Raw genomic sequence first — 21,467 nt, 5'->3', positions numbered from 1 at the left:
GTTTCAATGGAGTCATGTAAATAGTTACTTTGATATTTATTTCTTTAAATGAATTATCCTTATAAATTAACTGGCCATATTCTACTTGATTTATGTAAACCCTCTCCCAACCCAACTCATCACTCATGCCACTGCCATATCCAAAAAGGTGAAGGGAATGGGAAGAGGTTAATCTGAAAAGTTCTGGCCTCATACCGGAGAATCCCATGTGAAGGGCATCAGGGAGGTAAGTTGACAGTGCGTTATCCTTCTCTAATCTCCCTCCCTTGATGTCCAAGCATTAAGATCTGTCTGAGAAGTCCCTTCTAAAAACCATTTTGGACACAATGTAAAACATCCATTTTCCATTTTAGTAAGGCTATGGGTACTAGATACTAACAAACATTTTTGTAATTTCTGTCAAATAATCAGTCAATTAATTCTGTCAGTTTATTTTTGGAGGGGATGGTGGTGGTGGTGAAGAAATCAGTCAAACCAATTTTCACATTGTGCTGGCTGGGGTAAACATAGACTCTGCTCCCTACAAATATCACCACTCTGTTTTTCATTTCTCTTAAACTACTTTGCACCTTTCTACTCCCATCTGTTAGTTCTGCCCTGAGTACAGTTGAGGGGAGGATACAACTACCTCTTACTCAGTACAATATGTTGCTCAAGTATGAAACGGCATAAATCAAGCATGTATGTATGGTGTTCCTAACTGATGTGAGTTTCCCAAGACATGGGACTAGAAATGTAACCCAACAACCAAGGTGTGTGTGTGTGTATATATCTATATCTATATATATATATATATATATATATATATATATATACACACATATATACACACACATATATATACACATATATATACACATATATATATATCAGTGTAGGGCCTTGCAAAATCCACATTACTAAAACTTTTAGAGTTTAACATTTTGGGGCATTTAATTTTTTTGAAACTCACTAAAATTTAAGGTAGTTTAAAAACCCATTACCGCAACTGGCAAGCGTGGGTAGAAGGCTGAAGCAAAGGCATTTGAAGGCTCTTATTTATGTGTTTTTCTTTCTAATGGCTGCCAATCTTCCAAGTCAGGAAATATTTGCACATGTTCTAGACATCTTCCTGAAGGTATGAGGCTCTCTTGAAACCATCCTTACACTTGGCTGTGCCAAAGACACTACAGCAAACTACAGTGCCCCAAGAAAAAATATACTCTTTCAAGCTTCCTAAATGACTCATTCAGCAGAAAGTAATAAAAAAAAAGTAAGGCTAATATTTCCATCCTTTGGAAATATTTATCTCTACACAGTGCCACCTTTTTCTAATAGTCAGAGTAGAAATTTACTTAGGTGGCATAATTTTTAAAGGCCAACCTGTCTCCAGCACTGGCTTAACAGGGTGTCATTAGTCAATCTTTTCCATCAAGGCACATCTGCAGACAGCCCCTGTTAAAATATGTCATTTGGGAGGGGGTCACTTCTGTACACAGCTTTTTAGTCTCACAAGAAATTGTGCCAAGCACCCACATGTAGAAGGTATTCTGCTAGTCCCAAAGAGATTATAAAGGTGATTCAGATAGATTTTTCTGGACACACCTAATTTTTTCATAGTACGTACTTGTAGAATGACAACGATGATAATAAAATGAGAAAATGAATGTAGGCAATAGAAAACATACTAAGACATTTACATTGAATTTTTTGCTTGGCATACATTCCTGAGGCTCTTTGTGCCTAGTACATGCAAGGCACTTTATGAAGTGCTCTGGAAGTACAGTGAAAATGAAAATGTCCTGGTCTCTGCCTCTGAAGAAATTTGTAAACTAGTTTTATTTATATATTTATTTATTGTGAACTAGTTTAAAAGACTAATGAATTCTTAGGCATCAACTACAAGCTTTGGAACTGGTTTTCTACTGTCATTGCAACACATTATTTTGTGACAAGGTGGGAGGAGCTTGGCTGCCTACAAAATTCTTCTAGAGGTTAACCACCAGGAAAGCCTCAAGTTCTGCTAAAACCTGCATCTCCATCTGAAGGGATACTAGAAGAAGAATTTTACTTAAGCAGCACACCTGGTATACACCTCCTCATCTTCCTCATCTCAATGCCAAACCTGCCTCCATCTACCTGTTCAACTCTCTTCCTCTGCCAGCCTCTAATCTTCCAAGCTATAGCCACTTAGCCCCTACATATAATTTATTCCCAGCCTAGACTGTGGGAGAAGTTGTGCTCTTAAGCAGGAAACAAACAATTATTCCTAGAAATGCATCTATTAGATAATACACAAATTATTTTTAATTTGTTAATTTTAAAAATACCCACCAATCAGAAACCAATCATCCACAAAGGAGATCCTGAGGGTCTGTTTCATCTTTGAGAGACACTAATTTTCAATGATCATTTGTTGCCTTCCTCTTCCCTGGGGCTCCCAGTAGGAGCAGTAAGTGAGGCAAAATACCTCTGGCCCTGCTCACTAGAAGAGAGTAAAGCATTAGCAAGCACTTCTTTGCCTTCCTAGGGCTTCTAAGGGTTTGAATAGGGATTTAGTCATGAGCTTCGAGTGTCCTATAAAGCCCATCTGCTTGCTCCAGCCCACTTCTGGAATTCTACTAAGTCCCTCAGACTAGAGTGTGCCTTAGTGCCCATCATGAAGGAAACAAATATGCCAGAGGGACAAATCATAAATAATCTTCATCACTGACCTCAGCTCACCAGTCTCCTGTAAATTTTTATATTTGGGCAGATATATTTTTCAACTGGCTGATCTAGTTTAGTGGTTTTTGACTCTGGCTTGTACCTGTTGATGTGAATATAATGTAGTAGAGTTAAGAACACAGACCTAGTGGCCAGGCAAATTTTGGTTTGACTCCTGACTTTGCAACTTAATAGCTTTGTTCAGTAACTCAAATTTTGGATCCTTAATTTCTTCTTTTATGAGATGGGGGAGATGATGATAACAATGGTACCTACCTCAAAACACTTATGAGATATAAATGATACAGTGTAAATTAAGCACTAGGCGCAATGTAAGCACTCAGTGAATGTTACCCATTTTTTCTTTAATGTTACCAATTCTTAGGACACTGAGCTCACTGCCTCTAAAGTGACAAACATTTCATTCTCCATCATTTTTTTCTCACTCAATTTGTGTACCAAATAATTTTATTTAATTTTAATTTTTTTCTCAGAGTTAGGAAAAGCTGTCCTTCTCTGAGGACTCTCAGACGTGTCCTTTTTGATCATGGTGGTGTTTTTGTTTTGTTTTGTTTCTCTTCAGAGTTAATGATTTATACAAAATGTTACTGGCAGTGCTTAGAATATAATCAATCTTCTTTTCCCTCAGGGGAACCTGAATAATCCAACCTCCTTTACCTAGTCATAAAGGAACTCTGCCTATAAATGACATACCTAAAAGGAGCTTTATTATTTTTCCAGCACAAATTACACATAAACCACCTCCATATTATTATTTCTCTAATTGAAAAGACACATAATTTATGCCTTATTGTTCCTCTCTTTCTCCATGCTCTGCTAGAGGAGGAATACAAATTACTGAGTGTAGCTGAGCAGAGAAAAATAAGAGTACTGGTTAAATAACCGCTTAATATATTCTGAGATTCTTTGATATTTTAGCATTGTTTTACTCATAGCCTCTTTATAAGAGCCTGCCTTTAATATAGCCCCAGCAACATAAAAGTTTAAGAGCTTCCACTTTTGCTTTGGCACCTCCAGAGAGCTACAGTGGCACATTAATTTCTAAATGCTATTTTGGCGTCATCTACAAAACTACCTTAGACACAGATACACAAGTATGGTATAATGTTGAAAAGTCCTAAAACCAAGTTAGGGCTCATTGTTATTTGCAAGAGTTAAAAATGCCTAAATGCTATTTTCCAAAGTGTCTGTTTCATGAAATGTGGTGAGGACCTGGCTAACTAATTTTTAGTGGTCAACTATTAGAGGATCAAGGAAAGAAAGAACTTTTGATACTTCAACCACCTTCACCGAATTTACTGAGAATCTGACAACAGTGTCATACACACACACACACACACACACACACATATATAATATTCTATGTAATATAAATATATAGCATGTATATACATATACTTGCATTTTGTGTATATATGTATATACAAACATATATACATTTATATGTATATTCCTATACATAAATGTACATATATAGTATATATAAATATATATTCATATATATGCAAAATAAAACAAAACTTGATTTTCAATATATTAGACAAAGAGCACATTAGTATTTTTAGCAGTACTCCCACCACTCTTTAAAATGGGCTTTTTCACATAAATTTTCCTAGGACTGATATATTTAAAACATCTTTAAGTGTAAAATCGAAGCATCAATTTTGCAATTTTGTATATCAATTTTAAAAAAATTATTTAAAAAAATTTTATTGGAGTAGAGTTGCTTTACAATATTGTGTTAGTTTCTACTGCACAGCACAGTGAATCAGCTATACGTGTACATATATCCCCTCTTTTCTGGATTTCCTTCCCGTTTAGGTCACCACAGAACATTGAGTAGAGTTACCTGTGCTATATACAAGGTTCTCATTAATTATCAATTTTATGCATAGTATCAATAGTGTATATATGTCAATCCCAATCTCCTAATTGTACACCAATTTTTAAGTAACTGTATTATTTCCCACACAGAGATTTATATTTTATTAAAAATCTATAATTGGGATGCTTTTATCTGATTGAACAAAGCCACCATGCTATAGTTTATTAGTCTTGGCTTTTGTTTAGAAATATGTATTTGTCTCCATTCATTTAAATTTGTCTTTTCTGCTCATAAAACCCATTTATAAAATCAACTGGATTAAGTATATGAAGACATGAGACCATGATTTTTGTATTACCCCAACACACCAAATATAGAATTTCAATTTCTCCCCATATATATCTGTGAACTTATTAAATAGATGAGTAGTTGTGAAAATTTTTAATTGTGGCCTCTAGAGAGCACAAATTCTACATACGACTTTTATTTTCACCTTTCCTTTCTATCATGCTATTGCTTCTTCCTCCCTCAAGTTTTATCAGGAGGCAGAAGTAAATTTTGGTATAACACAAAAAGAAAAAGACAAGCCTACAACTCAGAGACTGGGTTATATTCCACAGTTGGAGAGATGTCATGGACAAGATAGAAATATTCCATTTTCTCCAAGGCCGCTAAGCCTCAGCACTTTCCACTAATTTGGTCCCCTGAGTCTCAATTTATTTAGTGTATGTTGGTTCTTTCACCCCCATTGCAAATATTCAAACTCAGTTCTCTTGTTGAGGAAAAACTTGTTCCTGGAAGTTGAGTTAGAAGGTTCATTAGACTTTCCACATCCAAAAAAAAAAAAAAAGAAAAAGGACATCCCTATGTTCTCCCTCCTTTTGCCCAATCTCATCCTAGCACTCCCTTTCCTTTCTGTTACTCATCATTCCCTCCTCAATATAGAGCTACAGTCATAGGGAAAATAACCTCCTTCTTTATGTCTACTAAAACTATATCAATAAAAATGACCATCCCCCAAAAAAAACCTGGTTTCTGGTAATTCTAACTAACACCTAATACTTAATATATTGCTTGGGACACAGTGAGCATTCGATAAATATTTTTTAATTGTATTATGGAAAATTAAACATTCAAAGCAATGTTTTTATTTAATGGATAAATTGATGTTTCCTATGCTAGAGAAGCCAGAGGATTACTTACGAAAGACCAACCTCTACTTTTGAGGCATATAATCACAAGGGGGTGATGTCATAGGAAGAAGGAAGAACCAAGAGAGGGATCTGGTCTTATGGTACTGCACCAGGAAGGCACAACAGCCTCGTAAGCCTGTGGCCTCAACTCAGCTTCAGCTTCAGTTCCTGCTTCTGAGGCTTGCAATGTATAACGAAATGCACAGTGTTATGCACTTTATGGGTGCTTAAGCAATATTTGTTGGCTGACTTAATTGAGCTATATTTGCAAAATGGCAAGGATGTGAGGAAACTTTCCTACCTAAAAAGAAAGCATTCACAGTGCTAGACATTTGTTAGGCAAATAAACAGTATAATTTCAGCCTAAAAGGAAAAATATTCAAACCCCTATCCAATAGGCCTAGTGGCTAGGCAATCCAAATGTCAGCACCACGTTTCTGAAACTTAATTTAAAATATCATAAATTGTATGTCATCAACTTTGAGGACGTTTCTTTCCTGCCTTTCTGTTCCTGTTCCCTGTCCTAAATGCAAATCCAGAAAACGTAACTAGTAAACCTAAATATCACCTGTCTGTTGAGATTTCCAAGTAAAAGCAATGTGTCAAGCAGTGATTTAAAAAAAAATCTAACTTAACAGGGACGCATTGGACAGTATTTTAAAAAGAAATTACCATATTCAACAGTACACTTCCAGAGAGCAAGCGATTCAGGAATTTGCTCATCATTGTAATGACACACCTTCTATATCTGACTTAATCTGCTGAGTGCCAAGGGGCAGATGAACCCTCTAATATATCTCAAGGACAGATGGTTACTTATGCCCAGGGTATGTCTTTAAGTTTTAGAACAATAATATATTTGGCCCAGTCCCTTCCTTCCACCAGCATTAACTGAGTTCCAAGTAGGCATCAGGGACGTGTGAAAATTAAGCTCTAGACCCAACTGTAAAGTTTTACCCTATTTCAGGTGAATTTTTCCTTTGCTTGAAACAGTTGCCTTGAACCTTTTCCCACTTCTTTTTCTGCCTTCACCGCCTGCAAATGGCAACGTGGGAATAGGTGATTAAAGTTAGAAGTACAGTCAAGACGTCATGAAGGGCAAGGCAAACTGGTTCACTCTGGCGATTCAGTTCATTGTCTTACCCCAATAGTATTCCGCTTAAGAAAATGCTGCTAGATAACAGTAACACAGTTTTACCTTTGCATTGGGCATCATAGTAGTTACTGAGATAAATATTAGGTCTTGCTATCAGGTAGTAAAGTGGAGGAAAGAATGGAAAAACATGATGAGAATCATTTTATTTGGTGAAATGAGGAACTACTTCACCTAATAGCCAATAATCAACTTCTATTTTGCAAGGTGGTGAAAGAACTATAAGCTAGTTATTATTATGCTGGCGACAGTAAGAATAAGAATAGTTTACATTTTACTGAGTTCCAGGCACTGTGCTAGGTGTATTGTTGAAGAGCCAGAAGAACGCTGGAGATTATCTAGCGAAACACATTTATTTTATACTTGAGGAAACAGGCCCAGAAAAGTCAATTTATAAGTATTGTGTCAGTTAATGGGAGAGTCAGGTTGCCACTCACTGAGCCAAGCTAAAGGGCCTTGGTCTCTTTCTTAATATTTCATAAAATAACTGTGATCTCTCCGTGTATATTGCTCTTCAGGAAATTGTTTATTTTTTTAATAGTAACATTAAAAAACAAGTTTCAAATTATTTTCTTTTTTTAATTTGGTCTCACATGGGCAAATTCTAACTCAAATGATAATTCTTAAGCTATGAGACTAACATCTAAAGGTGAAGAGGAAACTATGTTTTATAACTCTACTAGAGGAAAAAAAAGAAAGAGCAGTACTTTCTCCTAAAAAGAGAGAGAAAAATAAAACCCACAATTTTAAGTGAGGTTTGTACTGGCAGGAGGTGGGAGAGGGTAGAAAGACAGGCATTTAATTAGAAGAAAAAGAAGGAAAGGAAAAGGGTTTCAATGTGGAATGTGCAACTCAGCCTTCATTTCAACGTGCACAGACCTCAGTAGATAGCTGGAAACCTGCCAGAGAACGAGGCCTTGGAAACAAGCTGGAAGACATTGGAGAGACTTTAACCAAAACAAACACCAGCAGGGGATGTGGTTGGCAGAGCTGAAAAAGCAAAGGACGCTATGAGTCACTCCTACATTAATTTTGAATGGTATCATGCTTCCATTTTGTTGTACAGGGTATCTATACAGCATTATATATGTATATATATATATATATATATATATATATACACATATATATATAAAATATACATACACACATACATATATATTATTTAGGTAAAGAACATATAACGTTACAGTAATTAGAAATATACAATTAAAAAATATAGAGTAGAAAAGTACATCCAGTATCTCACTATTCTAACCATTTAATTCACCATTTTTCATGTGCAAGTTTTAACAGAACTGTAATAGAGTATACAAATAATATACAATACTTTACTAAATATCATAAACATAGTTCTATGCTGCTAGATGTCTTCATAAACATTGCTTTTCAGAGAAATAATATATTAACTGAGTTAAGATAATTTACTTCATCTTATTTTTTACTATTTAGTGTTTTGCTGAATTTGTCTTCCTACAAGTAATAGGAACAATAATAATGATATCAGTAGCTATCTTTTAAAGATAGCTACCATGTGCCAAGTGCTTTATATGCATTGTTTCTAAATTTTATAAAATCTTGCAAGGTAGGTATTATTAGCTCCATTTTATAAATAAGGAAATTTATACTCAGAGGTTGTGACTTGCTCAAGGTCATAGCTAATTAATGGCCAAGTAAGCACTGAATTAGGTCTGTCTCATTCCAAAGCAGGTCCACTTTTCACCTCAAAATGCCACCTTTCTGCTAAAATGAATATCTTTATGCTTTTTCTATATTTTTGTGTTTATCATAGATTTCCAGAAGTGGAATTATTGGTGTAAAGAGTCTGAACATTTTAAAAGCATTTACTACATACTCAAGGTTGTTTTCCATGAAGGAGGTATTTATATAAAGTGCCACCATCCCAAAAATTTTTACAGAAGGAAGTAAATTTGAGGGAGAAAAAAGAGGTCACATCAATGAGTGACAAAGGAAAATCTGTCTAATGTAAATAAAGCATCTGTAATCATTCACCTTCTGTAACACAGAGGTTTCTAGTTTGAAGATCTGATAGTAGAAAGTGTTCTCTATCTCTGGATGTGAATAGGTACATATAAAAGTCTTAGGAATTATAACTGTGTACAGGAACTAGCATATAGTAGATGCTTCATGAAGATTCAGTTTGTCATGGACTTCTGGCTCCTGATGAAGATGTGGAAAGCTGGAAGGAGTGCCACCTCCACTCTAACAACAATCAAAACGTGAATAACCTACGAAACCATTACTTTTCTTGAACCCAGAGAGAAGTCTCAAGGCAACCAGCCAGGCTGAAGTCTGAAAAAAGACAAGCACTTGCAGGGAGAGATGGGACATGAGCACTGGCTCACCTGTGGCTACAGAGGGAAGACAGGATCACCTAGAAGCTGGTATAAAGAATTCTGCTGAACATGGATGGACCTGGAGATTATCATACTAAGTGAAACAAGTCAGACAGAGAAAGACAAATATCACATGATATCACTTATATGCAGAATCTAAAAAAAGATACAAATGAACTTATCTATGAAAATGATACAAATGAACTTATTTACAAAACAGTAACAGACTCACATACATAGAGAATGAACTTATGGTTACCAGTGGGGGAAGCGTGGAGGGGAGGGACAGATTGGGAGTTTGGGATTGACATGTACACACTGCTATATTTAAAATAGATAACCAACAAGGACCTACTGTATAGCACAGGTGACACTGTTCAATATTCTGAAGTAACCTAAATGGGAAAAGAATTTTAAAAAGAATGGCTACGTGTATATGTATAACTGAATCACTTTGCTGTACACCTGAAACTAACACAACATTGTTGATCAACTGTTTCAGTAAAAAATAAAAATTAAAAAAAAAAGAATTCTGCTGAATTTTTAATGAACTGCTAAAGGCCAAGTATGGGCTACCATAAGAGTACAGTACTCTCATGAGCCACAGATACAAGAGGAATATATACACAGTCATAAGTTTTTCTCCACAGATTTCTGGTACTGACCTGATGGAGAGAAGAAGCCCTTGCAGTAGGAAAAGCGTGAAACCATGTGCAATTTCTCTCCCCGACCCCCATGGAATAAAAACCCTAAGCCTTAGGGGAAGGACATCAAACCCTATTCCCTGCAGGGTGCAGAGGAAGACCTGATATAGCTGGGGAAAATGTAAAAAAAAAAATTCACTCCTCTATTTCTGGGGGTAGTGCAGGAATTAGTCCTGGGTCCAAAACATTTAGGATGCCTTACCACTAATAGAGGGGCAGGGTAAGTAAGAAAGTCTCACTCTCATGACCTAGAAGCACAGTATCTGCCTAAGACTGGGGTCGAATCAGGAATACAGAGAACTCCTCCCTGCCCCACACCATCAGGCTAACAAGCACTTAAAGAAGCAATAGCAGTATACCACTAGGGGAGGCAGGAGAGCATTGAGCGAGAATCTGAAGCACAAGGAAGAACTAAAGCTCATATCCCAGGAGCTCAGAGAAACCCGAGGATGGTAAATACTCCACCAAACACACACACAAAATAAAAACAAAACCCCTAGACATTTCATATTTAAACTGCTGAAAAACAAAGATAAGGAGAAAAATCTTAAAGGCAGCCAGAAGATAGAAGGAGGAACGAAGATGACAGCAGACTTCAGAAACTATGCAAGCCAGAAGACAATAGAGTGTTATCTTTAAAGTGCTGAAAGAAAATACAGTAACTGTCAACCCCAAATTCTATATCCAGTGTAAATATCTTTTATAAATGAAGGAGGGGCTTCCCTGGTGGTGCAGTAGTTGAGAGTCCGCCTGCCAATGCAGGGGACACGGGTTTGTGCTCCGGTCCAGGAAGATCCCACATGCCATGCCACGGAGCGGCTGGGCCCATGAGCTGTGGCCGCTGAGCCTGCGCGTCCGGAGCCTGTGCTCCGCAATGGGAGAGGCCGCAACAGTGAGAGGCCCAAAGCAGCACAGAAAATTGTAAAGACAGTTTTATTACAACTATGTAACCTTTATGGATAGGAGAAAAGACTGAAATTAAATACACCAAAATGCTAATAGAAGTTGTATAAGCATAGTGATATTGGGGTAAATCTCTTAAAATTCATCTAGGGCTTCCCTGGTGGTGCAGTGGTTGAGAGTCTGCCTGCCAATGCAGGGGACACGGGTTCGTGCCCCGGTCTGGGAAGATCCCACATGCCGTGGAGCAGCTGGCCCGTGAGCCATGGCCGATGAGCCTGCACGTCCGGAGCCTGTGCTCCGCAACGGGAGAGGCCACAACAGTGAGAGGCCCGTGTACCGCAAAAAAAAAAAAAAAAAAAAGGAGAAGTAAGGACTTCTCACACTAAAGCAGAGACTTCATTACCAGAAGCCCTGCCCTATAAGAAATGTTAGAGGAAGTTCTTCAGGCTTAAAGAGTATCATACCCAGATAGAAACTTGGATTTACCCAACGAAATGAAGATTCCAGAAATAGCTCAGATGAGTATAAATATAAATTTTTCTTCTTTTTAAATTGCTCTAAAAGATAACTGACTAAAGAAAAAGTAGTAGTATTGAGTAGAGGGAAAATAGTAGTAGTAGTGTAGGTTCATATCATACGTAAGAGCAAAATGTATAACAACTATAAGCATAGTACACAAACTAGGACACCACACAGTGAAGTGGTAGAATATTACTTGAAGGTATACGGTGTAATTTAAGATGTATATTGAAAAATTTTGATTGTGGTGGTAGTTACATGACTGGACATGTTTGTCCAAACTCATAAAATTCTACACTTAAAAGGATGAATTTACCAAGTGTAAACTATACCTAAATAAACCCTAGCTTATTTATTTTTTAAAGATTTTTTTTGATGTGGACCATTTTAAAAGTCTTTATTGAATTTGTTACAATATTGCTTCTGTTTTCTGTTTTGGTTTTTTCTTTGGCCACAAGGCATGTGGGATCTTAGCTCCCCAACCAGGGATCGAACCCACACCCCCTGAATTGGAAGGTGAAGTCCTAACCACTGGACTGCCAGGGAAGTCCCCTAAGCCCTAGTTTTTTTAAAAAGAGAATTATCATGCACAACTCACCTTTTTACCCTCTTGACTTTTCTTCTTCTTATGGTATCACAATTCTGATGACTGCTGATGAGAATCCATCTTTTTGTGTTATCTAGCCTTACCTTTGCTTTTTGCCTTATATAACTGCGGTTTTTATTCCTAATATCTGATGGTGGAGAGAGCTCTATACCTTCAAATCAAGCCAAGTATACACACACACACACACACACACACACACACGCACACACACATACTTAAATACACAACCCTCAGGAATTAAAATGTGTGTGGAGCCATGGAGATTATAAATGTGCCATAAAGAAAAGAAACTTCTATGTATAAGGTGTAGGTATCTATGCACAAAGTGGCAAAATTTGCTTAGATCACACAAATGTTAACTAATCATTCAGTCTAGAATGCAATTGAAGTAACAGAAACAATATATTTGTGTCTGTATCACATTTCCGTGTATAGCTTATTGTTTCTGTTAATAGGTCAGGTCAAAATGGCTTGAAAAAACTTTTGTCATGAATATTGACACTCTCTCTGTTCCTTATACTCACTAAGGTTCTTTCTGTTTTTAGGATCCTTCCACAATGCTATTTCTCCTACTCAACATCTGTGCTTCAGGCACATTTGTGCAACTTTTAAAGATCTCCCCACCCTACCTGGGTAGATGAATTTTAAAAAGAAGCTACTTCTGGGCAGATGCAGCCCTAAGGTTACAAGGCTTGGCAGGCAGAGGGCACCTTTGTCTGAACTAGAAAGAAGCCCCTTCCCCTGTACCCATTTCAAGACACTTCTACACAACCCATACGTAGAGGACCTGTGGTCAGTCGACAGTAAGGATCAGCCTAGAGACAGTGATCTGGTTTTTGTGGGACATTCCTGGGGAAGAGGAACCCTGCATTTGTACATAACATTATACAAGATTGAGAAAATGTCTATTCACCATATTATAGAGTGGGGGAAGGGCACCTGATCAAGGTGATAGGGCCACTAAAGCACCCCCCATCTCCAATCCAGCCCTTACCACTGCCCCTGCTCTACCTAGAATGAATCAACATCATCCTCTACAACCATACCTTTGCTTGGTTATCTCATATTTGTCCTCCTGATGTCATTTTAACAGTGATTACCCCAGAGAGCCTGACCTTTCAATCTAAATTAAGTCCCCCTGTTCTTTACTTTTATATCACTAGGAATTTTCTTACAGAAATATATTACAATTGCAATTATATAGTTATTCATGTGCTTACTTATATATTTGCCTCCTCCAAGCCCCCACGCACTCCCACACAAATACACACATTAATCACTTACATATTTCTAGACCATAAACCCTGGAAGAGTAGGGACTATCTGTTTTGTTCACCACTTAAGACTATCACAGTGCCTGGCATATATTTTGTGCTTAATAAATATCATTAAACAAATGCAGAGATTTTCTTGTTAGATTATTTGGGAAGCTATCACATATATGTGCACATTCATGTACATAGTATGATATAGAATGCTATGGAAACTTTTTGTAACATTCAGCTTAAAAGTTGAATGTCAGTAATTAGAATGGTATGGACATATAATATCAAACAAGTGATATTTTTATTTGGGTACATATTATTTGAATTAGTTCTCTTTTCCTTTAGTGATTTTATTAATTTTCTGCTAATAATGTTTAGATCTTATGTTTTGTTGGTTGGTTCACTATAGCTTTCCAATCCATTTTTTTATAATAATTCTCACAGTTGTCACTGAGCTATCTTAATTTGATTGTTCTCTCAAAGTGAAATGTGTTTTGGCATTATTTGATTTGCAGTGTAGGATTTCGTCTTAACAATCACTGTTGTTATTAGAAAATGCAGAATGAATACCTAATGTAACTCCACTTACCAAATAGATTCTGCCATAAGTACCAAGGCCAATGGTTTTATCCAGTGAGAATATTCCAGTGGGATCCTGCAAAAATGTAGGATAAAACTTTTCAATTTTCTTGGAAAAACAGCCAAGCATTAAATGATCTAGAGTGGTATTTCTAATCTGCCTTGTTCCCTTAGAATTTCCATGGGAAGAACCTAAGTGTTATTTACCAATAGAATAGCGTTGTCACAATCTCCCTGGACTGAGTGTAGTCATTTATAAAAAAGAAGCAATGGTGTGAACATTAAGTAGTTGTATAATTATCATAAAACTGTAAAATGCATACAATTATGTCTAGTTGAGGCATATTCATAAGTTAATTAGAAAGGCTATTAAAAGTAAAAATAAATTAATTTATTTGCAATTGAAATACTCTTTTGATATCCATCTTTTGAGTGCTAACCAGACAGGCAGAAAGTTTACCATATAGCAATGGTAATATTGAGTAGATATGTAATGATGAGTAGGTACTGGCTACAAAGTCTAGATTGTTTATATAATAGTAATTCTTAAGAAAGAATATTGCCTCTAAATATGAATAACAAAATAAGATCATGGCATTAAAAGAGCATCATTTTAAAAAAAATCTAGACAATATAACATGTTTATCAGCAGATTCTTAAGGCTTCCATATTTATCCTTAAACATTGTTTCCTTACCTTAAAATATGGATATTCATTTCTTGTTCACCACAAAAAAACATGGTTTCTTGAATTTTATCACTATTTAAACTCTTATTTTGCTATTTTAGCAAAAGAGATATGAAGTATGAGTAGATGCCAATTTATACACAAAGTAATAGGAGCACTGGCAAATTCTTGGAAATTCACATGCCTTATAGAAAGCACATTTTATATATACAAACTTTGTATAACCTTGTTTAAAAATATTTTTATCACTGTGACAAATGTGGGCTAAACAGAAAAACTACTGAGCAAATGCAATATATATGACTGAAATTATAGATTCCTTTAAACTGGTGTGATATTTGTGTAATCTAGCAAAAGGGTCATAGGAAAATGACACAGCTCTGGGATTACTTCAGTCAACAAGTATTCAACTGGACAGAGTCAGGAGACTGAAATTATAGCCCCAGTTCTGCCATTAATTAACTATATGACTTTGTGTAAGTTATTTACCCTCTCTGGGACTCAGTTTTTCACATATATAAAATAACGGTGCTGTGTTAAGTGATTTCCTAGCTCTAAAATTCTTTAGAAAAAAATCAGATTCTGACATTCTAAAATCCAGATGTTTCCAATGCATTGATATGACAATTGTTAGCAGCCTACTTTCTTAAAATTAGCATTAAAATCAATGTCACAATATGCACAGTATTACTGTAGGAAAATAGTTCAGGGAACATACTCCCAATGAAAATACAAAAATTTTTTTAAATGATAATTTTGAGGATTCAAGAAAACTAAAAATAGATTGTTATAGTGGACTTTGATAATAAGCATATCATTGCTGTTATAATTAATTGAAAAATTTATGGGAAAAAGCCAACAAAGAAATTCTTAAGGTTTGGCTTGAAGAGTTTATCAATTTAGCATATTTCTTTAAAGGAGAACTTTGAGGAATTTATATGAGACATTATTAACTCTGGAGAAACAGTCTCTGGTCATCTGTCAAAAGAATCAAATATGTTAGCTGATTCCTATCGGTAAACCATTCTTTGTTATAGTTGAGGCTGCATTTTAACTAAAAACAAACAAACAGACAAACAAAACCCCGATACCATATATCAGAGAATTACTGTATTATCTGAACAAGTTTATTTCCGAATCTTTGAGTGCGGTCTTTAATTTCTGTAATCCTTTTCCTAGACCTCAATAAGGTAAGTACCTTACTCATATTTGAACCCAGGCATCTACATACTCAAAAAAGACACCAAGGAAATGAACGGTACAATAAAATGCCGGTGGAATTCTTGGAGGCCTAATTTTATCTATATTCATGTTGTTTGGAAAATTTTTCCTGCTCACAAATGACCAAAACATCTTAATTCTCCTCATGCTCACATTTAATAAAAAAACGTTTTAAAAACTTTTTTTCTGTTCTTAAAGGCAGCTCATTTTAGTATTCATCTAAGACTATTTTTTTCATTAGTTTTATGCAATATTTTTTTGTTCCCATCTCCACACTAATCTCTTTCAAGACTAAATGATTGTCAAACTCGGCAAAAAGAGGAAGGGAACTACGCTAATTACTAGGGTAATATTACTCAATTTCTTGTAACAGATTTTCCACTGAATTATAGTCAGAGAAAGCTTATTCTGGGCTCCCAAAGAAGGAAGTATTGAGAAGTCAACTTTTTTTCGACACTGTGAAATTTAAAGTCCTCACCAAGGGGGTCTCTATGATTACTTGGTCTTCTCCTTTGCCCTGCTACTCGGAGATAAGAAAACCAGAAGAGGAAAGATCTTTATATTTATGACTGCTATATCAATTTAGAGAATATTTGGTGGTTCAGTATGTTCTGGTGTTCCATTTGGTTAAAAGAATGGTCAGTTAACAAGAAAACTTAATTTGTGAAAGTTTTTTCAAAAGATATTGCTAAAAGTCTAAGTTTTAAAACATTTTTGCAATTTAAAAGTCCTAGTCTGCCCCCTGAAATCCTGAAATTGGGGAGTTGTTTCTGTCTTCTGAATTCAAGAAGAGGGGGGAAAATGGGAACATTGATGGGTAATTTTATTAAAGGCAGGGGGTTGGGGGTAACAGGAAGAAAAAGAACCACTAGAAGGCAGTGTTTGCTGGTCATGGAAGAGACGCAAAAGCAAAGGCTGATCTACAGGACCAAATACAGCAGAAATTAAGAACAAAGTGGAAATGATAAATGGTCATCATAGGTAGCAATACATTTCAGATTTAGGGCAGTAAAAGAGAATCATAGAACACATTCCAGTAGTTAGACAGCTAAAGGAAGAAAAGAGATTGCACAGTACCTAGAAATAGCAGAGGCTGTTGTTCTTTTGTTTTAAATATTAGAAAATGTGATTTTATGAAAATAGTTTATGGAGAGAGAACCTGAAAATGGCAGATAAAACAAAATAAGTGTCAGAGTAAGTTTCAGACATATTTGGAGGAATGGGCTTCACAATTCAAGTGGAAAATTTAAAAAGGACAATCTCTTCCTTTAGACTAGTGTTTCTCAAACTGTGGACTGCACAGACTCTCCTTACATGAGACTCATCTGGAGAATCTTGTTTAAAATACAGATTCCTTGTCCCAACCATGGAATTATGAAACCAGAATTTCTGTGGATGGGTCTCAAGATCCAAAATCATTCTTGGGCACTGTTCTGGTGCACTAACATAAAACCCACTGCTCTAGATATTGAGGGGAAAAAGACTGAGAAAACTGATTGAAGTACAATGTCATTTTGAGGTGATGCTCTGGAATACCTAATGGAGGATATGCTGAATATTTCAATCCTTGTGGCCTAGAAGGTAAAACTGATTCAAAATAGGGGGTTAAGGGACTTGAGAAAGTGAAAGTTTCTCATGACTGAGTGTGGAAAGCAGGCTTGGTCTGGGTGGTGGAAGACTGGGAGAGCTGGCAGTTATATTTAAATATAAACCTAATGTAATTCAAATATAGTTTTTGGATCATGTACTATTTCAGATCACCTCTGCCACTACTGTCCTCCAGACCTGTCTAATCCTGACCCCAATATAGATTAGGACTACACACGGCAGTGTGAAATACCAAGGCCAGAGTTGTGAGGAATGTCATTACCATACTGCACACAGAAGGCAAAGGGGACTATCATAGTGAAAGACATGCCAGATTTGGAGATGAAGAAATAGTTTCCAGTCCCAAGGATTGAGTGACATATGCATAGTAGGGAAAAAAAACTTACATATATATATATATATATATATATATATGTATATGTATATGTATATTTATATATATCTCCCCAGGTATTGCTGCTGGCAGACAATGTGAAGCACACACAGATTATATATATATATATATATATATATACACATAGATATAGATATATACATATGTATATACATGTATATATATATATATATATATATATATATATATATGGTTTTGCCATTCTCTTTTTCAAAAAGCAAGCACAAACCACAAACCTCTGTACTTTCTTTTCTGTTTTGTCACCTATAGGAAATGTTTATTCAATAGTAAGTCAGGAAAAATGGAAAAAAAAACAGTAACCCATTAATTAACAAAAAATGTAGCTTACCCACCTGGCAGTCTCTGTTATTATGTTTACTCTTTTATTTTATGTCTTTAACTTTAGGGAATTATGCAAAAAAGAAAGTACATTTCTCTCTCCCCTCTCTCTGCTTCCCCAGCTTTCACTATTGTTTAATATTTTAGGTCTTAAAAGATATCTATCTAATAACAAAAATGCCAAATAACCTACTACTTTCTTTAAATCGCAATTTGCACAGCCAGCTTGGCCTCTCTCAAAGGTCCTTGTCTTGTGGTCATTTAGCTGGCCAGCCCTAGAACAGACATAATATATCAATCTTAAACTAGACCCGTATTTAATCATCCTATACTCTTCAAGATTCATTTTTTTGCTCAGTGTGAAACTCCAAAGTCTGAATCCCCCCTTATTATCTGGCGGTTGCCAAGTTGGTATACTTGGTGTTGACAGATGCCAACTTTCTGACCTCATATGTATCCTATTGAGGATAATTATCACAAGGGATCTCACCATATGCAGGTTTCTTTGCTTGCTTTATCATCTCTACTTCGCATCAAAATGCAAACTTCCAAACAGATAACTTAGATATCTCTTGACCTTTTCATTTACTCTTATTTCTTCAGCAACTTAGGAAATAAGTCAAATGCAAAGAAATCCAAAATCACTAATCTATACCTCAGTGACCAAAACAACAGTGAATGTTTTGCATCTCTAAAAATTTGATGTAAAAAAAAAATTCTAAAGGGGGGTGCTCTTCTTCTGCTTGATTTCTTAGGGTTTAGACCCTGATGGATGTTCAGGAAGAGGGGAAACTTATGCATAATTTGCTCACATGGTGAAGATCTCCATGATATAAAATAGCTCCTATGTAATAGAAATTTAGAAATTGTTAGAAGTTGAGGACCTTACGAGACTTTCATGAAGTCTGTAAAATGAGGCCAAACATCAATGCCCTGAAATTTTGTCTTCTCCCTATCCCTATATTAAAAACTAACCTCATCTTTCTCCCCTCCACACCCCCACCAACCCCCAGAAAACTATTTCAGTGAACTGCAATGTAAAGATTGTAGCCTTTCCCCTTATCTTCTTGGCTCTCACCAAGTTCTCATGTCCAGGGCCATGACCGGGTCAGTTAGTCTGGGCCATTTCCCCCCATTTTTTTTTTGCAGCAATCAAACCTTTTCTCCTTGCTTTTGGAATTCCTTGCTCTATCATTTCTAGGAGGTCTTTCCCATTCCTCCCTTCAGTCAATTTAAAAAAGAGTTTATTTCAGTTTGCCTACGTGTGGTTTCCATATTTGCCCTCTTTTTTTTTTTTTTCTCTTTCCCCCACCGTACACAGAGAATGCTGGAGGAGGGTAACATTTCATTCATTGGTTTTACACTTGGGAGCAAATCTAGTCAGAATATGAAAGTGCTGTTCAGAAAGGAAACCACCAATTGAGGCCTCCATATTCCAGAATTCTCATGTATACACTGAGTGGAAAAATATTTAACTTTTAAAAATTCTGTGACTTTATTTTATGAAGCTGCATCAATAACCACAATGTTGATTATCTGTAATTCAACACGTTTACATTGAGGCTCCTTTAAAAAAAAGGCTGAGAACAATTTGTTAAAATGTTACCCACGTGCATCACCTCCTCCTCCACATTGTTTTAGTGTGAAATTATATAGGTGAGGCTTGGGGGTGCCCCATTTTTGAGGGGGACAGGTGTCTGCCATCATCAGGAAGAAAATATTTAAATGTAAATATGTATAAAATTAAGGCACTGCTACTTTGAATAGTTCCATAACCTCAAGGTTAATATTTAGCTTTTCCCAAAGCAAGCAGGCCACTGCCCTGTACTACAGTTGCCTGGTGATCATTCCAGCACGGTGCATGCTTATTCCCTTTAGAGAGTCCAGGGGCCCTTTGCATTCAAGAGAGGGTGCGAGTGAAATGCCAATCTAAAACGGGAACTTGAAAAACGGATTTGGGTGGGATCCAATATCTGCCAGAAACCAGATGCCAATGAAATAAACGGTGCTGCTAAAATAATAAGTCTACTAATAACGACGGCGATAATAGCTCACCAATCAATTACAACTCTGGAGGAAAGCTGGGCATTTGCGAAAAGGAGAATCCGCGAACGAAAACCACGAGAAAAAGCTAAATCTGGTTAGCAAGTGAGCGCAATACATTTTTTTTTTAATTGGGGTGTGCAGAATTCACTTCTTCCCCAAGTGGCGTCGAGTTCTTTAGCTCCGGCAATACTAAGTCGGGACCAGTGCCCTGGCAGAGTAAGAAGGTTTTAGAAAGTGCTATTAGAAAGTGAGACTTCAACGCTTTAATTTTCTGGCCCGCTGTCACCTAGAAGGAAAGGTCACGCCGAGAGTGGGCATCTCTTCTGGCAAAAGAAGAAGCAAACGACGGGGCGGCGGGGTGACAGAGAGGCGTGCTTTCAGGAAGCCACGCGTCGTCGCGCTCTTTGGCCTCTCCTTGGGCCCCGCTAGGACAAGTACCCGAGCGCCGCTAGACCAAACGGGCCACATTCAGAAAAGGTCCCTCTGTTTGTGACCCGCACCAACCTACTGCCACCTCTTCCCACCATCCCTCTTCCCCCAGCCCTTTGCCTTTCTGTGAGTTTGGAGCAACCCGGGTACCCAGGGGGCGCCTTTCCCGCAAGCCCACTCCCGGGGTCCCCTCCTGCAGTCGCGGTCTCATCGAAGTCCTGGCCTAGCCAGGCTTTCGGACATCTGTCCCCTCCATCGATGCTCAGAACTCGCAGAAGAGAGCACTTCGGGGTTGACGGGCGTCCTCTACTCACCGGCAAGTGGCCCAGATCCGTGACCTCCTTGTCCCTCCAACCCCCAGGTCCCGCCATGGCTTCGAGCGGAACCGGAGCGGGTGACTGAGTTAGGCACGCTCGGGGAGTCTGAACTGGAAGCGGACAGAAGTCGAAGGAGGAGAAGGGAAGGGAAAGGGCCGGGGAAAGCAACGGGGACCAGGGTTTGTGGCGTGGGAGAAAGAGGAGGGGAAAGTGGAGGGAAAAGAGTGAGGAGTGGAGGGAAGCCGGAGTTTGAGAGGCGGGAAAACGAGTCTGGCTAAGGCGAGAGAAGAGTCTGAGCGTCCGTTCCGGAGACCAAGGGGTGAGAAGGGTGCTCCGAGGGCGAGAGCGCAGCGTCTGTCCCGGCAGGGTGCGCCTCTTTCAGGGTGGGGAGGGGGGCGGTGCAAGGATGGGGCCCGGGAGCAGCTCGAAGGGGATTGGTGCAGCGTCACGTCGCCAGGTGGGCAGCCCCGCGGCGGGGAGGCGGGCGAGGGGGCCACTGGCCGAGAGAGGTGCTGAAGGACTATAACGGTTTGCGAGCCGGCCCCCGGCGCCCGCCCCCTCCCACGTCCACCGCTGAGTCCGCCGCCCCCGCCCCCGCTGGCGAGTGTTCCACAG

The 21,467-nt window shown here is 37.7% G+C and overlaps 1 protein-coding gene across 3 annotated transcripts in view; it reads right to left on the bottom strand.

Annotated features, from left to right (window-relative positions):
- NRK (Nik related kinase) overlaps positions 1 to 20,906 on the bottom strand; it is a gene marked incomplete at both ends in the record, with an annotated part of 139,768 nt that extends 118,862 nt beyond the window's left edge. For all 3 annotated transcript variants that reach the window (XM_082610325.1, XM_082610326.1, XM_082610327.1), the window contains 2 exons: positions 13,822 to 13,887; positions 20,850 to 20,906. In XM_082610325.1, coding sequence (XP_082466451.1) covers positions 13,822 to 13,887; positions 20,850 to 20,906 — 123 coding nt within the window. The remainder of the gene's footprint in view (positions 1 to 13,821; positions 13,888 to 20,849) is intronic.
- Between the last annotated feature and the right edge of the window lie 561 nt (positions 20,907 to 21,467).

The sequence above is a fragment of the Mesoplodon mirus genome (genome assembly GCF_964341445.2).
Source record: "Mesoplodon mirus genome assembly, chromosome: X".
NCBI classification, from domain to species: Eukaryota; Metazoa; Chordata; class Mammalia; order Artiodactyla; family Ziphiidae; genus Mesoplodon; species Mesoplodon mirus.
The sequence above is the reverse complement of the archived record's forward strand: the minus strand, read 5'-3'. Positions and strand labels throughout refer to the sequence as shown.